Below are 16013 nucleotides of genomic sequence, written 5' to 3' on the forward strand. Positions count from 1 at the left end.
CCATAAGACAAAGATTTGCTGATTCTCCATTGCTTGCTTCACTATCTGAACTACTTGAATCATCATCCCATGTAGCTTTCATTGCTTTCTTGCCCTTGTTTCGATCTTTCTTTAACAGAGGACAATCTGGTTTGATATGACCATGTTTATTGCATTTATAACAAATTCAAGTGTCATTTTTACCTGAATCTTTCTTGGAAAACTTTTTGAAAGATTTCCTTGGAGAAATTCTATTTTTCTTCAAGAACCTCTGAATTCTTCTTGTTATCATCGCAACTTCTTCATCTTTATCTTCATTTTCCTCATCTTCATCACTTTCACTTTCATGAGGAACATCTTTAAGTGCTAAGCTCTTCTTTGGCTTTCTTTTTTCTTCTCCTCTTTCCAATGTGTACTCATGGGTGATAAGTGACCCGATGAGTTCATTGACTTCGAGCTTATTGAGGTCTCTAGCTTCAAGAATCGCTGTTACTTTTGATTCCCAACGTTTTGGTAGAGAGTTGAGAATTTTTCTTACTATCTCCACCTTGGAATAAACTTTGCCAAGAGTTGTCAAGCTGTTTATGATATTAGTAAAATGAGTGTGCATACTAGAAATAGATTCATCATCATTCATCTTAAACATTTCATATTCATGAGTAAGAATATAAATTTTTGATTTCTTGACTTGCGAAGTTCCTTCATAAGTAACTTCCAAGTTATCCCAAATTTCTTTTGCCGTAGCACAAGTCATTATTCTATTAAACTCATTTCCATTGAGAGCATTAAATAATAAATTCATAGCAGTTAAATTCAAAGTATAAAGTCTATCGTCTTCACGATCAAACTCTTCTTCTTTCTTTTTGACCTTTACTCCATCAACCACTTTTGTTGGAATATAAGGTCCATTTACAATACATTTCCAGATTCCTCGACCTTGAGCTTGAAGGAATATTCTCATTCTAACTTTCCAGAATGAGTAATTATCTCCATAAAAGAGTGGAGGCCGACTGCTAGATTGACTTTCACCAAACGAAGCTGAAACGTTAGCCATAAGATCTTAACTCAAAAGATAGTTAGTCTTATAATAGACCTCTTAGCTCTGATACTAATTGTTGCCCAGATTATTAACACAAGAGGGGGGGTGAATTGAGTTGTATAAAAAAAATTAACAATTATAAATCAAATATATAATATAAAATATAAACAAAATATGAAATAACAATAAATATAAAGAGTAAGGGTAAGAGAGAAGCAAACTCAGTATGTTAACGAGGTTCAGCCCCACTGTCTACGTCCTCACCTCAAGCTACCCCTTGAGAATTCCCAAATTCACTATTCAACCTCCTTCAGGTGGAGATAGAAACCTATTACACCTTTGAACAACACCGCTACAAAGGATCCGTGTAGAACACCCTCTACACTTGCAATCACCTTACACGTGGTGATTCAACTATTTCCCGTGTAGAATACTTTCTACACACACAAGAATTATACACACCATTTTTCTGATACAAGAGCTGATAGTGGGTAGGTTATCAGAAAACACTCCTCAATGAGTGAAATAAGAATAATACAACGTAAACTATATCTCTAAAAATGAACAAGGATTAAGGCTCAATGCTTAGAGAAGAGAGAATGAAAGCTTTGAATAAATGTTGTATACTCTTGGTGTTGTAAATGTGAAGCTCTCAAATGATCTATTTATAGGCATATGAGACTTCATATTCAAATTTAAAAAGATTCACATGTCAAAGACAACATCATTCACTTTTTCAAAAAATTCAAATAAAAGTTTCTTCTTTTTCAATTATCAAAGACAACATCATTCACTTTTTCAAAAAAATCAAACCTAATCTTTTACTTTTGGCATATGACAAAATGAGCACATTTTCATTTTCAAAAAATTCAAACCTAATTTTTTACTTTTTGCATATGACAAAATGAGCACACTTTACTTTTCAAATTTTTCAAACAAAATCATCTACCTTTTGTATAAGTCTAAAAAAGCATAAATCACTTTTGAAAATATTCAAATAAAACATGCATATGTGAAAGATGACAATCAATCATCTTTAATATTTTCAAAGTTCAACCCTTTAATCAAGGCATGCACATGCAAAAGATGACAATCAATCATCTTTCAAAATTTTAAAAAATATTCATGCACATGTGGAAAATGTATTTTAATGCTTTATGATAAAATATTAATTTTGAGCATTAATCCTAATTTCGAATTTTGAAGAGATTTACAACATTACTCTATAATTTTAATGTGAATTTGTTCCCTTCTTACTCATGCTTGTTTCTTTGATGTGCTTGACTCCATTGTGCAGACAACTTGAGCTTGAGACTTCTTTATTCTTTGAATTCATTTGTTATCATCAAAATCTATGTGTAAATATATAATTACACAAAATTTGAAATCTTGGATTCAACAATAATTATCTATATTTTTAATATTATATATATATAACGATGTTGTTTTAAACCTTTAGTTTCAAAAACAATATAAATGAAACAGCACAATAAACAACATTTTTCGACCTAAGGTTTAAACACCCTCCCCCTCTTCTCTCCATCGACTTCCTTTCAGACTCCATCACAATATACTTCCCACCCTCTCTCTCTCTCTCTCTCTCTCTCTCTCTCTCTCTCTCTCTCTCACCCACACACACACTCTCTTTCTCTCATTATGGTGTCATCACACCTCCCTCTCTCATCACAATGTGGACACAGCAATGTCATTGACGATCACTTCTCTCAATTCTCTCTTTTATCGTACCACCAAAGGCACCAATGAATGATTGGATTTATGTTGAGACAGACGTTGACGGTTTTCTCTTCCTTCGTCAACTGATTTCGGTCAAGATCTACACATTTTTTTTCTTGACGGTGCGTTTTCATTTTGGGGTCTGGCTTGCCTCCTGTGCAAAAAGAACAGGAAATCTTCTGTTAAAGAATTAATGGCCATGACTGGCTACCAATAAGCAATCATAGTCCTTCAAATTCTTTCCTATCTTCTTCTCTCTCAATGTGTGCATTTGGCAATTTGCATTCATTTCGGTCAAACCAAAATCTTTCATTAAAAAAAGAAAAAAAAAAGAAAAAGAAAAAAAACTTCCATATTGTCATTTAATAACTTTCATATAGAAAGTGCCCAACATATTTCATCCCCTCTAATTTTAAAAATGATATTTGCGATATTAATTTTGGGATGTGTAAATCTTGCATTTTCTTTTTTTAAAAAAAAGATAAATTTGAGATTTATTTAAAAAAATTATAGTTTTAATTTTAAAACTCGTTTTTTTTTTTTAAAATATGTAAAATTTATACACTTTAAAATATACCTAGCATTACTCATATAAATATTTTGTTAAAATCTTCTTAAAAATAAGTTTAAAGATACCAATAAAAATGCACTTGCATTTATTAGGTTATTTATTACGTACTGGTATATAATATATATTATTTATTATAAATATTATAAAATTAAAAAATATAAATATATTTGATACAAACTATTATATTTAATGAATAAATATTTAGAAAAAATGAAATGTGTTGGATATATAAGAGATAAAAGTTATTAAATAGCTGGATTACTAATAAATAATCATGACCATTAATTCTTTAACAGGAAATGTCCTTTTTTTTACTAAGGATGCAAGCCAAACCCTTCCTCTTGAACCAAAACCACGTCAATATTTTTGGTTTTCATCCGTACTTTCAGTTCAATTCAAACGCATGGTAATGTCAGTTCTGTTGTGTTGTGTCATATGATACAGTAGTCTCCTGAAAATATCTTCTTCTTTTTTTTTTTTTTTTTCCTTTATATTGTGGAAGCACGTGAAATGAAAGCGGAAAGCAGAAAAAGACCCGCTCGAGCCCCACACGTATCCTCCTCCAACAGATCGCACTGCAAGTGCACACGTCGTGGCTTTTTCAAACGTCAAAACCCTCCTCGCTTCCAGGAATTACGCCTCATAACTGGAGTCTATACCGCTTTACTTCCTACTTCTCCAGGCCAAATTTCGAGGCCGATCTCTCTCTCTCTCTCTCTCACAGAAAATTTGACTTTTCCCATGGCGGTTTTGGGCCGGTTGCTAAGAGCGAGAGGCTCAACGACGATTTCCTCCATGGCTTCTATAATCCGGGCGTTCTCTTCGTGCTCTACAACGAATTTCGGAAATGACCTCAAACCACCGTCTCTGCTCGCCCAGAAGCCCCTCCCTCTGCGCCACGATCGCCAGGATAGAACCATTCAGTGGGTTTTCCTCGGCTGCCCTGGTGTCGGAAAAGGCACCTACGCTTCTCGACTCTCCAACCTACTCAGCGTCCCTCACATCGCCACCGGCGATCTCGTCCGCGAAGAGCTCTCCTCCTCCGGCCCCCTCGCTTCCCAGGTCCCCTTAATTTCAATTTCAGTTAAATACAGCTCAAGTCAGCTAAATGAGCGTATGGTATTCAGCCTCAAATAGCAACTAAAGGAAATTTCTTTGGAAGTTATTATGGTTAGAATATGCTCGTAACCCAACTATTAGTGCTGCACTTCCAATTCTGTAAGTAGTTAACTATACGATAGATAATTCCATATGGGTGGTTCTACTTTGCTGAGAACTTACTAAAGAGAGTTTATTGTGCGGTCTCTGAAATGTATTCATGATCCAACTGCTTTGGCCTTGTGAACAGAAAACCCGCCAACCTATTTATCTGAACCTGGCAATATGTGCAAGGGGTTGGGCTGGCCTGGTTTATCCCCTGGCTACGGTTTGAATTTAGCAGTTGGAGATGTGCCTTCCGAGCATAGATACATAGAAACAGTGTAAAAAGAGTACAAACTGTCGACAAAGGCTAATGTAATGAACGGTGATGATGTGTTGGAGTTAATCTAGTTTTTTCTATCTTTTTAGTCGCTGTGTGTGGGTATCTCCTCTTGTATACTTCCTGTGTAATCCGGCTATGCCTTTTCATGGTAATAAAATTCTTATTAAACTAAAAAAAAAAAAAAAAAGAGTACAGATTCGAGCAATTTACCTTTAGTTATTGCAAATTTTAGCAGATTTTAGATAGAATTCAAAATTTCTTCTTGATTGTGGGTGAGCAAGAACTTTTGGTCAATCCACCATAGGCATGGTCTGAAAGAACTGAAACATTAAATTTTATGTTTGATCTTTTTTTGCTTGGTTTCTATGTGTATATTCTGATCATATTCATTTTATTTATTTTTCAGCTTGCGGAGATTGTTAACCAAGGAAAACTTGTTTCAGATGAAATTATAATAAATTTGTTGTCCAAGCGCCTTGAAGCTGGTGAAGCTAAGGGTGAAGCTGGCTTCATTCTTGATGGTTTCCCTCGAACCATAAGACAGGCGGTGAGTTTTTCTTCTGATGAATGGCTTTGTTGATGAAAGTGATATTTGTATTTTTGTAACGCCCCAATGGAAGGTCCAAAAGGCCCAGACCACATGGCCAATATTCCAAAAAGACTAGTCAATCCCATATAAGATTGAGGGTAGGTGGTATATGGGATCTCACATTGCTTGGGAATGAGAAGTTTTTGCTCTTTATAAGGTTCTAATGTGACTCCAATTGTATTATTGACTAGTCTTTTTGGAGTATAGGCCATGTGGTTTGGGCCTTCCATTGGAGTGTTACAATATTGAACTAGAAAAATATGAAGAGGCTAGTAAATTACAAATCTATGAACAATATGTGTGTTTATATTCTTTTCTTCTTATCAATTTTGATACCTATTATCATGGTTTTCGAGGCTATTCCAACTGAGACAGCCAGAGTAGCTCTGTGCTGATCGTTTTTAATGGCAAATGTCTAATGGTTGTGAGGTATTTCCCAGGATTTAGTCATATATCTGATCTGTGAGCGACTTTTTGCTGGTACACTGGGACTTCTAGCTTCTTGTTTAGTTACTTTAATGTAATAGTTCAATAGTTGCAAGTATGTACCTTTTTGTGGCTATCATTTTGGTTCCTAAGGTGAAAATGTTAGCAATGTAAGAAGATTTTAAAAATCCAATTGGAATTCTCTGTCCTATTCTCTTCCCCTGCCTATTTATATCATTCCTGGTGTTCTTTGTGTCTGGTGCTCTGATTTTCATTTCTTTAGTTTGCATTATGTTTTGGCTGTTTTCCAGGAAATTCTAGAGGGGGTAATGAATATTGATTTGGTTATCAACCTGAAGCTTCGGGAAGATGCATTGCTTGCAAAGTGCCTTGGAAGAAGGATATGTAGCGAGTGCGGAGGAAACTACAATATTGCCTGTATCAATATAAAGGGTGAGAATGGAAGCCCTGGAATATACATGGCTCCACTTCTTCCCCCTCCACACTGTGCATCAAAACTTATTACTCGATCTGATGATACGGAAGAAGTTGTTAAGGAACGGCTTCGGGTGTACAAGGAAATGGTATTGCTCCATAGCCTATTTGTGTTTTCTGTTCAAAATTTTCAATAGACGCTTCGATAAAATAATTTACAATATTTTATATTTCAAAATTTGTGTAAGACCAAAGCCAGTTAACTATTAAGGATTAATGTGCTGTACACTTAGCTCCACTAGAAAAGTTTATGTTTGGCACCTGTTGTGATAATGAAAAAGTGTGCACCTATATTTATTACGAAATTGTTCACAAGGTAAGGTTGCAATATCATAATTCTAGTTCAATGCATATATACCAAATAAACACAGATGTTGTGCCTTCATACTTGATTATTTCTGAGAAAAAGGCTTGACACTGTTTCTCCACTTCTTCCTTCACTCTCAAAATGATATCTAGTTTTATTATAGATCTTTGGGAATTGTTTTGACCTCTGCCCTTTACCATATTTCTCGCTCTTGTCTGTCAACATAATTTGTGGAGCCTCTTTATGCGAATGTGAAATATTGAACTAATAAAGATAATACTGTTCCTTATAGATATAGATTTTTTTAGATAATACTGTGATTCCTAATTGATATAGATTTTTATTTTATTTTATTTTTTTATTTTTGTGGTTGATTGTCATTATTATCATCATTGAGATATTCGATTTCATGATAAAGTACCAAGGGATTTTTCTGTTATATTGACACCTAGTGTGTGGTTTTATAATTAATGTCTTATTTAAGAGTTACTGAGGCCTTAGTTTGCCCCAAGTGGTAAATTTCAAAGACATGCTTAATCCAAAAGCTGCTTTAGAGGAGTATGCCCCCGTCATGTTGGCTGGAGTAGCCTGCTAGATTTGACACATTAACAGCCTTAGCTGTTTGGGGTGGGTTGCAGGACCTCACGCTGAATAGAAAAAGATGTTTCTCCAATTAATAAAATATGTTGACGTGACAATGTTTAGTTCTAAGTTTTAACTTAATAAACAATAACAACAAGAGTACTTGTAAAAAAAACGATAGCAAGGATAAGTATTCAATTTTTGTTCAACATTAACTCACTTTTGCAGACTCAACCTGTGGAAGAGTTCTACCGCAGCCGTGGGAAGTTGTTGGAGTTTGATCTACCAGGAGGAATCCCAGAATCCTGGCCAAAACTGCTTCAGGCTCTGAATCTTGAACATTATGACAAAAAGTCTGCAGCAGCATGAACTTTTTAATACTCTTCAATATCCAGAACGTAAGTTAGACCATTCTTTGCATGTTGAAGATATGTGAATGCATATCAATTTCAATACAACGATGTCCAATAAGAACTGGAAACATGCCTACACATTTAGAAAGCTTTCTATTGGGGTTTTGGAGACGTGTGCAATTGATAAGATGTTCAGAGGGCACAGAGGAATTATGTTATTGTCGACAATGTTATTTGGTCGACGCATATGTTTAGCTTGCGTTGATTATAATTTATTATAATTGTAGGTAATATGTGTAATCATGTAATGGCATTTAGAAGTCTCTAAACTTGCAAGTAATGAAAAAAAAAATAAAAAAAGCACATTCGGATGTGGGATCTGGAACCTTGAAGCTAGAGCGTTGCTAGATTTGGCAGTCGATTTGATCACCTATTGGAAGCCGAATTTTGTTACCGACCACTGATGGATCAAGCAAAAATAAGATCGGTCATTCAGTCTATGTTCAAACTATTCTGATGAAAACCGATCGTTTCGGGTTGGCTTCGATTAAAAATTGTTGGGGTTGAGGGTTTAGGGTCACATCGTCTCACATGATGCTTAGCGGGATTCTCTATCAAATGCTCAATGTATCTTAAGATTCCCTTTCCCATCTTAATACAAACCCACCATTCTTTTCGACACTGAAAACCATTCAATTTGGCCCTAGTTCATCTTAAAGCTAGAGTTACAAGTCAGGAAAAATTTAATTGTAAGCACAACTACATATTAATATATATACTAATTTAATATGATTGGTTAAAAAATAAATTTGATTAAAAGCAGTACTAATTTAAATTTTATATATGAAAAAATCAATATTAATACTCATATTAATACGTAATTTTGATTGTACATAGCAAAACTCATCAAATATTTAAAATTTAAAATTACCATGACCTTTCAAATTAGTTTAAACTTAAATCCATTAGGGAGAAGAAATAAAAAAAAGCCTCCCATCTAAAGGAGCCCTCATTAATACATCCATTCTGCAAATTAAATTTCCTCATCATATGGTGCCTCATCAAGCCCTGCTCCCCGGAGAAAAATATTCGACACCATTTTCTTTGATTCGGAAGTGAAAATTAAATATCCTGTTTCTTGATCTCCCCTGCCCATCCCATGTTTCTTTGTTCAAAACTGTCAACTGCCACAAAGAAATTCAATGATCAATCATATTTAGTAGACAAACAAAAATGACACATTCTATTTCTGGTATGGCTCGCTATTAAAAAAACTCCATGGATATTAGCGTGCACTCTTCCTGAATGTTATTCAGTTGAAGCAGCATTACTGCTGTACCTTTAGGTAACGCTGGCAGGTAACCAGCCACGGTTCAGAAGCAGGTTGGTGTTGATTTTTCTCAATAAATGAGAGAGAGAGAGTAAAAAAAAAACCAGCAATAACATCGTCTGACATTATTTACAAAGATGGTCACTATGCACCATCTGGAGAATCGACATAGCATACACATTTTCCTTGCAACTGTATACAGGATGTACATTAAGTGCCCGATGAAAGTTATATTATGTAGTCACTTACAAAAAAATGTTAGATTATGTAGTCAGCGAGCAACCAGAAAGTACGAGACAATCCATGACCATATAAAAACATACAAGCAAGAATAATTTCGTTCAATATCAATGAAGAATGAGATCAATATGAGATTTTTCCCGTGCAAGCACTGTATCCAGTAATGAGACAAAAGCATAACTATGACCATGGATGAGGTAGTTGTACCTTTTCATTATTCCATTACACGCCCCTACACACACACCCACAGAGAAACACACACACACACACACATGTATATATATAACATACAAGAACAACTTGGTCGATACAGTATAAAAGAATGACTAGCTAGAAATAAAACAATGCTACCTGTCCATGCACATCTGTTGCCAAACCAGTGGCCAATGGTTCAGTCTTCATCAGAATGTCTGCCAGGTACTCCAGATGTAAAATAAGGGCAGGCTTCTCCATGCTTGAATAGATATCCTCATGGTTAAGGGCAACTAATGTACAACCCTGATAGAAGAACGGTATGAGAAGGTAAATAAAGTAGGAAAAAAAAAAAAAAACTAAGAGTTGCTTCATCATCTTACAAATACTGATGTTAATGTGTGGCAGTAATGCAGAAAGTCTAAGACATGATTTGAAGCACCATTAGCTGCCACCTCCAAAAGAGAAAGATCATCTATAATGATGGTAATAGACTTCTTGTTTTCTTCAATTAAGGCACTGACCACTTTTTCAATTTTCCCATACAAAGCTACAAGCCCACTTTCACCTCCATCTAGTCATCAATTAATCAAAGAAAATTCTTGTCAAGATGAATCTATCAATTATCATTCAAATGTCACCCATCATGATTCATTTAAGCAATAAATTTGTTGTCCACATAAAAGAACAAGTCATACAACTGGACCAAGTATGTGGTATAGAATGTTTCCAACATAGTAATTAAAGGAAAGGAATAAAGTAGACAACTTCTCTTGAGCACACAAAATTCTATTTACATATTTAAAAATTTCACTAAACACATAAAGTTCATTGCACACGTTCATTTTAAGCGAAAATTTTGCACGGAGAATAATTTCTTGACCACTCTTAATGAGTGGCAAGTCCACGATGAACAAAAGCAGTTGATGAACAGATCTTGAGATAAGATTTAGATAGTGATTTCAAACAAAGTACACCATTCCATCCTTGTTAGAGAGGCTGAATTCACAAGCTTTGTCGAAAAAAATTCAATTATAATTTAAGCTAAGAAATAGCAAGTACCATTTATATCCTAATTCTCTTACCTGGAAATTCTGACGTAAGCATGTCGAGGAACAATAATCTCTTATTCTCCTTTTGAGCAGCTAAGTTACAACCCTGTTTAAACAACACCATCCGAATATCTCAAGTAACAGCCTTAAATAAATAACAAGACGTATATATATTGTTCATCACTTTTAGGTTGAAATACACTTTTAAGACTCTGAAATTTTGCCGTCAAATTACAACCGTGCCCGACCAACCGTCCTTCAGCCATGTATGTAATTCAATTCATAGCTGATAAATGGGAGACCAATATTGCTACCTGTCCAATTATTGATAAAATCACAACTCGTAAAGTTTCCAAGACAGGGATAGAACGAACCTAAGCAAAATTTCGGGAACTAAAAGTGTATTTCAGCCTATTTTTATATAATACATGGTAAAATACTTTGGAAACTCTTACGAAACTAAGCAATGCCAGACACTAAATAAAACATGCAATAGTGAGGATGACGGTGGATTTCAATTTCACAAGTGCAAATTGGTCTTCGAGAGAAAATATCCAGTACATTCTGACTGTTTGTACTTTGAAAAATAGTTTCAATGACCCTTTATAAAATAGTTTCAATGACCCTTTATAAACCCACGACAGTAAATTAAAATAACAACATGAAATCCCCCAAAACCAAAGAATAGGTGCTGGATAACTTTGCTTCGTGCAAGACAAAATGAAATTGAGAGAAAAAGAGAGAGAGGGAGTACGAGTTTCCGGAGAACGCGATCATAGTGAGAGAAGGGCTGAGAAAGAGCGAGGAAGACGACGACGTTAGAGGAGAGAGTGGAGAGAGCGCGTTTGAGAAGGTGGTGGAGAAGGAAAGCGGCGCTAGTCTCGACGCAGTCCTCAATCAGAAGCACTCGGCCGCTTAGCGTCCAAGGGTTAGTCCCCTCGTCCACGAGCCCTAGGGCTTCGTCCAGTAAGTTCGAAGCTCGCTGATTCATTGCGTTTTTTTTTTTTTTCCTACTGGATTTTGAGGAGACCGAACGAGAAGCTACGGTGCCGCAGTTCAGTTTGGAGAGAGAGAGAGAGAGAGAGAGAGGACAAGCTTTATTTATTTATAATCCTGGCCGTTCAAACTTCAAAGTGGCCACTCGTGGTTTTTTATTTAGAGAAATATATTTTTTCTTTTTTAATTGTAATTTTAGCTATTTCGTTTTTTAAAATATTTTTTTATTTTTAATATTTTGTGTTGTTGTGAAACAAATTGTAAAGAATTTTTAGTATTTTTAATTCATAATTGTAAATAAATTGTTAACAAGCAGTAAGTTTATGATTTTTTAACGGGAAAACTACGGAGTTTGGAGAACTGACGTACAATTTGGGAGGACATAAATAGTGGTTTTCCCTAATTAACCTGCTTTAAATGGAAAAACTACGGACTTTTGAGAACTGACGTACAATTTGGGAAGACACGAGGACATATTTGCAACGAGGTCACTGAAGGAAAAGGTATATACTAGAAGAGAATAGCTGCGTACACAGACGCACTTTCTCTGATGCTGTTAAGAAACAATAGTCATGGGTTGTTTCCTGTGTCCTAGAAAATCAAAGAAGAAGCAGAACCAGAAGCCCAACTATCCGATCTCATCATCCTCAGGTACTTCTGTGAGAAAAGAACCTGACTAAATTTCCTCTAGGCTTAATTTTCACTCTGATAGCCAGTGTCGTATTGTATTGCATCTTAATATGTATAGGCACCAATAGATAATTGCCTAAGATTGATGGGCACACGCCCTTTGCCTTATCGTTTGGATCATTATTGTGGGTCTTTGATAGTTTCGTGATCTGCTTTGGTTTCAGCGGGGCTTGTTATCTGAGAAAATGATTTCAGCTGATGAATGTGCGTGCTTTTTTGCCTCAGTCTGAAATGGGTTCGTATGACCTGTTTCCAACGAGATTGAGATTGCGTGGGCGTTATAAGCTCTTACAATTGGGATTTTAGTTTGGGTTATTGGGATTATTTTTTCTCCCTTGGTTGTCAGAGTAATGTCTAAAACTTGAATTAAAATCCACCTCGTGTTTTGATGGCATTGTACTAGTCGTTTACTCTGTGTGTGTGTTTTTCTTTTTTCTTTTTAATTGCATTTTCTTTCAAATTTGTCGCCTCAGAAAAATCGAAGTTGAATTCACCGCTGGTTGTAAATGAGAAGTCTAATGATGGAGGATCTGATCGCATTTCCGCACAAACATTTGTATTTCGTGATTTGGCTGCTGCAACAAAGAATTTCAGGGCTGATTGTCTTTTGGGTGAAGGAGGTTTCGGCCGTGTATATAAAGGGAGATTGGAGAGTTGCAGTCAGGTTTGTTGAATTTGTCAGATTGAACTGTTATAACCTGAAAGTTTGGGATAAATTTTCATCTTCAACACTTGCTGTATATGCTTATCATTATCTGGAGCTTTGGATACATATTTTTTTTTAAAAACGTAGAAGAACCAAATATTAGTTATTTTAACTTAGATTTCCCTGATTAGAATAGTCATGCAGAGGACCTGAGGATAAGTGGACAAATTACATAGTTGCTGACCAAAAAGTTCAAACATTTGCAATCAAAGAGACAACAAAATGGTCATCCTCCTTTGGGCTTTGGTTGTGTATAAGAATCCTGTGAGATGCTAGTGATGAGTTGAATTTCTTGACTACACTTTTTAATTTTTTTTCTATTGTTGAAGTGATTAACTTCAATGGCCTGGATGAGCTACGCACTTCCCATATAGAAAACCAAACAATAATGAAGATGTAAGCTCTGTTTATCGAGGCATTTTAGGTGGTCCTATTTGGCTGCACGTTTGGGACATTTCTTGGATCTATTATCTAGTAAAACAAGGCTCAAAAACAGAAGAAGTTTATTGAACGCAAAAAGAAATCCTGTCTTCCTCTATATCCCTCATCCATCTCACCTCTATATGAAATTGCCAAGACAGCAGTTATCATAATTTTTTCTTCTTTAAGACATGAGGGTAGAAAGAAAAGCATAAGCACCAGCAACACACACACACACACCTGATGGGTGCTAAGCATGTGACTATATCCTCCACCTTGCATTTATAGGGTAGGAGGTGCTACTTGAGTTAAGAGTTCTTTGGGATCCTTCAATCCTTGTTTATGGTAAAGAAATGCCATTAGAACAAGGGCATTTGGTTCTTTTTCAGGAGGGAATATTCCATCAGTAGTTTTAGCACCATCTTTCATCAAACATTGAGATTTGAACTTATATTTAGGCTTGTTGTAAGACTTGGAACATATTATTTTTGGTTTGGTGTAGGTTGTTGCTATCAAGCAACTTGATCGTAATGGGCTGCAAGGGAACAGGGAATTCCTCGTTGAAGTACTGATGCTAAGCCTACTTCACCACCCAAATCTTGTTAACTTAATTGGCTATTGTGCTGATGGAGATCAGAGACTTCTGGTTTATGAATACATGGCATTAGGATCTTTGGAAGACCATCTACATGGTATATACAGCACCATTACTATTTCATTTCTTCATTGAAAATTTAAATAATTTTCTCTAGTGCCAGGCATCTTATATGCCCTTTTTTCTTGAGATTTTGGTATACTAGTAAGATAACAAGACATAAGAAGTAAGAGGCCACTGAAAAGAGAATACAAGGTTAAGTGAATCACCAAGCTTTTTGGAATCTTTTTTTTTTTTTAATTTTTATTTTACTTATCAAAAAAAAAGTTTTTGGAATCATTTTGTATTATCAGATTACCATGCCTGCCGATACTTTTCTCCCTTATATTTCATAAACTTCAGGAGTGTTATTTGGTTGGTTCATCTACCTTTCGTGTGCAGCTTTCAACTTTGTTGTTATCCAAAATAAAATAAAAAATAACGATTAAATATAGAAATTGGTCAGTAATTATTCACCTTACATGCTTGTGCATGCCAGACCTCCCACCTGATAAAAAAAGACTTGACTGGAATACGAGGATGAAAATAGCTGCGGGTGCTGCCAAGGGCTTGGAGTACTTACATGACAAAGCTAACCCCCCTGTGATTTATCGTGATTTGAAATGCTCAAACATTTTGCTTGGTGAAGACTATCATCCCAAGCTATCTGATTTTGGCTTGGCCAAATTAGGTCCTGTTGGGGATAAGACCCATGTATCCACCAGAGTGATGGGAACCTATGGATATTGTGCACCTGAATATGCAATGACTGGTCAGCTTACATTGAAATCTGATGTTTATAGCTTTGGGGTTGTTCTTCTGGAAATTATCACTGGCAGAAAAGCAATTGACAACTCAAGGGCCGCTGGGGAACACAATCTGGTTGCATGGGTAAGAGACTATTGTCTTCTCCAATATGATCTTTGTTGGAAATTAGATTAAAAATAATGGTATTACATAGTTTTTTTTTTCCCAGTACATAACACAAACGTGGATATTTTTGTTTCACTCTAATGTATATATTTACTCCATACTGCAGGCTCGGCCCTTGTTCAAAGAACGAAAAACGTTTCCACAGATGGCTGACCCAATGCTCCAAGGCCAATATCCAGCGAGGGGCTTGTATCAAGCCCTTGCTGTTGCTGCAATGTGTGTTCAGGAACAACCCAATATGCGACCTCTCATAACGGATGTAGTTACGGCACTTACATATCTTGCTTGCCAAAAATTTGATCCCGAATCCCAGCCAGTCCCGGGCTCACGGATGGGTTCTTCCACTCCTAGAACCAGAAGGGAGCAATGAAGTAGATCAGCAACTGATCAAGCCTGAAGCTTATCTAAGCAGTTCCATCATCAGAAGCCCAAGATGGGTTTTGCTGCCGCCTGATAGCTGAAGACATGGGGATGGTAATGAAATGGGTTTGTAGTTGTGATACAGAGGTCAGTGGATTGGAGCTTAGTTGTTTGCTATTGGTGGCACAGATGGTGTGTGCCGGTTTCTCAATTTTGCATAAATCCAGATAGCGGGTGCGATGGCCAGTCCCACTACCGTCTTGTAACAGGAAGTATATTCTCTTTTTCCCCCCCTTTCCTCACTCTCTTCAAAGCTACAAGATTCTTTAACGAAAGATTGAGCTTGGGGTTTTTGTATCTATAGAGAAAGAGGTCCCCCTTAGTATCCTTATTTCTCCGTTGAGTTTTCAAGAGTTTTGGTAAATAATTCACCTTATGCCTTTCAACCGATCCCGCCCTACGAGTGTGCATGTGTGAATTTGCATGTATATCTTGAGTTGCCGGCATCTGTCGATGGTATGGCACGCCTTTTAAACAGCTCGTTTACAGAGGTCTGCGCTGAGGAGCCCCCAAAACCAAGCCCACTGCCTGTTATGATTTGTGTTCAGCGAAGGTGTTGCAATACCTTTGGACTGTGAAATTTGAACGCGTGGGCACCATAGAACAATCTCCCGCATCCCTTGCAAATTTCCGACTTTAAATAACGGACACGTTTACTCAGCAGCGCGCATCAACTCCAGTGTTCACTGGATATAAGGAACAAGAGAAATCTGACCCCATAGCAGTAAATTTGTGTGTTGAGAAGTGATGGAACACCAACTCATCTAAAACTAAATTACAATTTCTTAATACAATTTTTTTTTTTTAAATATTGATATCTAATTAAAGCAAAAGTAGATAGA

At 36.1% G+C, this 16013-nt stretch overlaps 3 protein-coding genes across 3 annotated transcripts; 2 read left to right on the forward strand and 1 right to left on the reverse strand.

The window, feature by feature from the left end:
* Positions 1 to 3842: 3842 nt before the first annotated feature.
* Positions 3843 to 7849, forward strand: LOC122301345 (probable adenylate kinase 6, chloroplastic). Its single transcript, XM_043112623.1, has 4 exons — positions 3843 to 4385; positions 5213 to 5353; positions 6133 to 6405; positions 7434 to 7849. The coding sequence occupies exons 1-4, from the start codon at positions 4065 to 4067 to the stop codon at positions 7572 to 7574; spliced, it is 876 nt and encodes a 291-aa protein (XP_042968557.1). The 5' UTR covers positions 3843 to 4064; the 3' UTR covers positions 7575 to 7849.
* A 612-nt stretch (positions 7850 to 8461) lies between these two features.
* LOC122301346 (elongator complex protein 6) lies at positions 8462 to 11460 on the reverse strand. Its single transcript, XM_043112624.1, has 5 exons — positions 11127 to 11460; positions 10406 to 10478; positions 9704 to 9894; positions 9480 to 9626; positions 8462 to 8742 (listed from the first exon to the last, which is right to left on the reverse strand). The coding sequence occupies exons 1-5, from the start codon at positions 11361 to 11363 to the stop codon at positions 8620 to 8622; spliced, it is 771 nt and encodes a 256-aa protein (XP_042968558.1). The 5' UTR covers positions 11364 to 11460; the 3' UTR covers positions 8462 to 8619.
* Positions 11461 to 11811: 351 nt separating this feature from the next.
* LOC122301344 (probable serine/threonine-protein kinase PBL7) lies at positions 11812 to 15564 on the forward strand. Its single transcript, XM_043112621.1, has 5 exons — positions 11812 to 12019; positions 12532 to 12722; positions 13687 to 13876; positions 14318 to 14709; positions 14858 to 15564. Exons 1-5 carry the CDS (start codon positions 11941 to 11943, stop codon positions 15119 to 15121), a joined length of 1116 nt encoding a protein of 371 aa, XP_042968555.1. The 5' UTR covers positions 11812 to 11940; the 3' UTR covers positions 15122 to 15564.
* The last annotated feature ends 449 nt before the right edge of the window (positions 15565 to 16013 follow it).

This window comes from Carya illinoinensis, chromosome 2, assembly GCF_018687715.1.
Source record: "Carya illinoinensis cultivar Pawnee chromosome 2, C.illinoinensisPawnee_v1, whole genome shotgun sequence".
NCBI classification, from domain to species: Eukaryota; Viridiplantae; Streptophyta; class Magnoliopsida; order Fagales; family Juglandaceae; genus Carya; species Carya illinoinensis.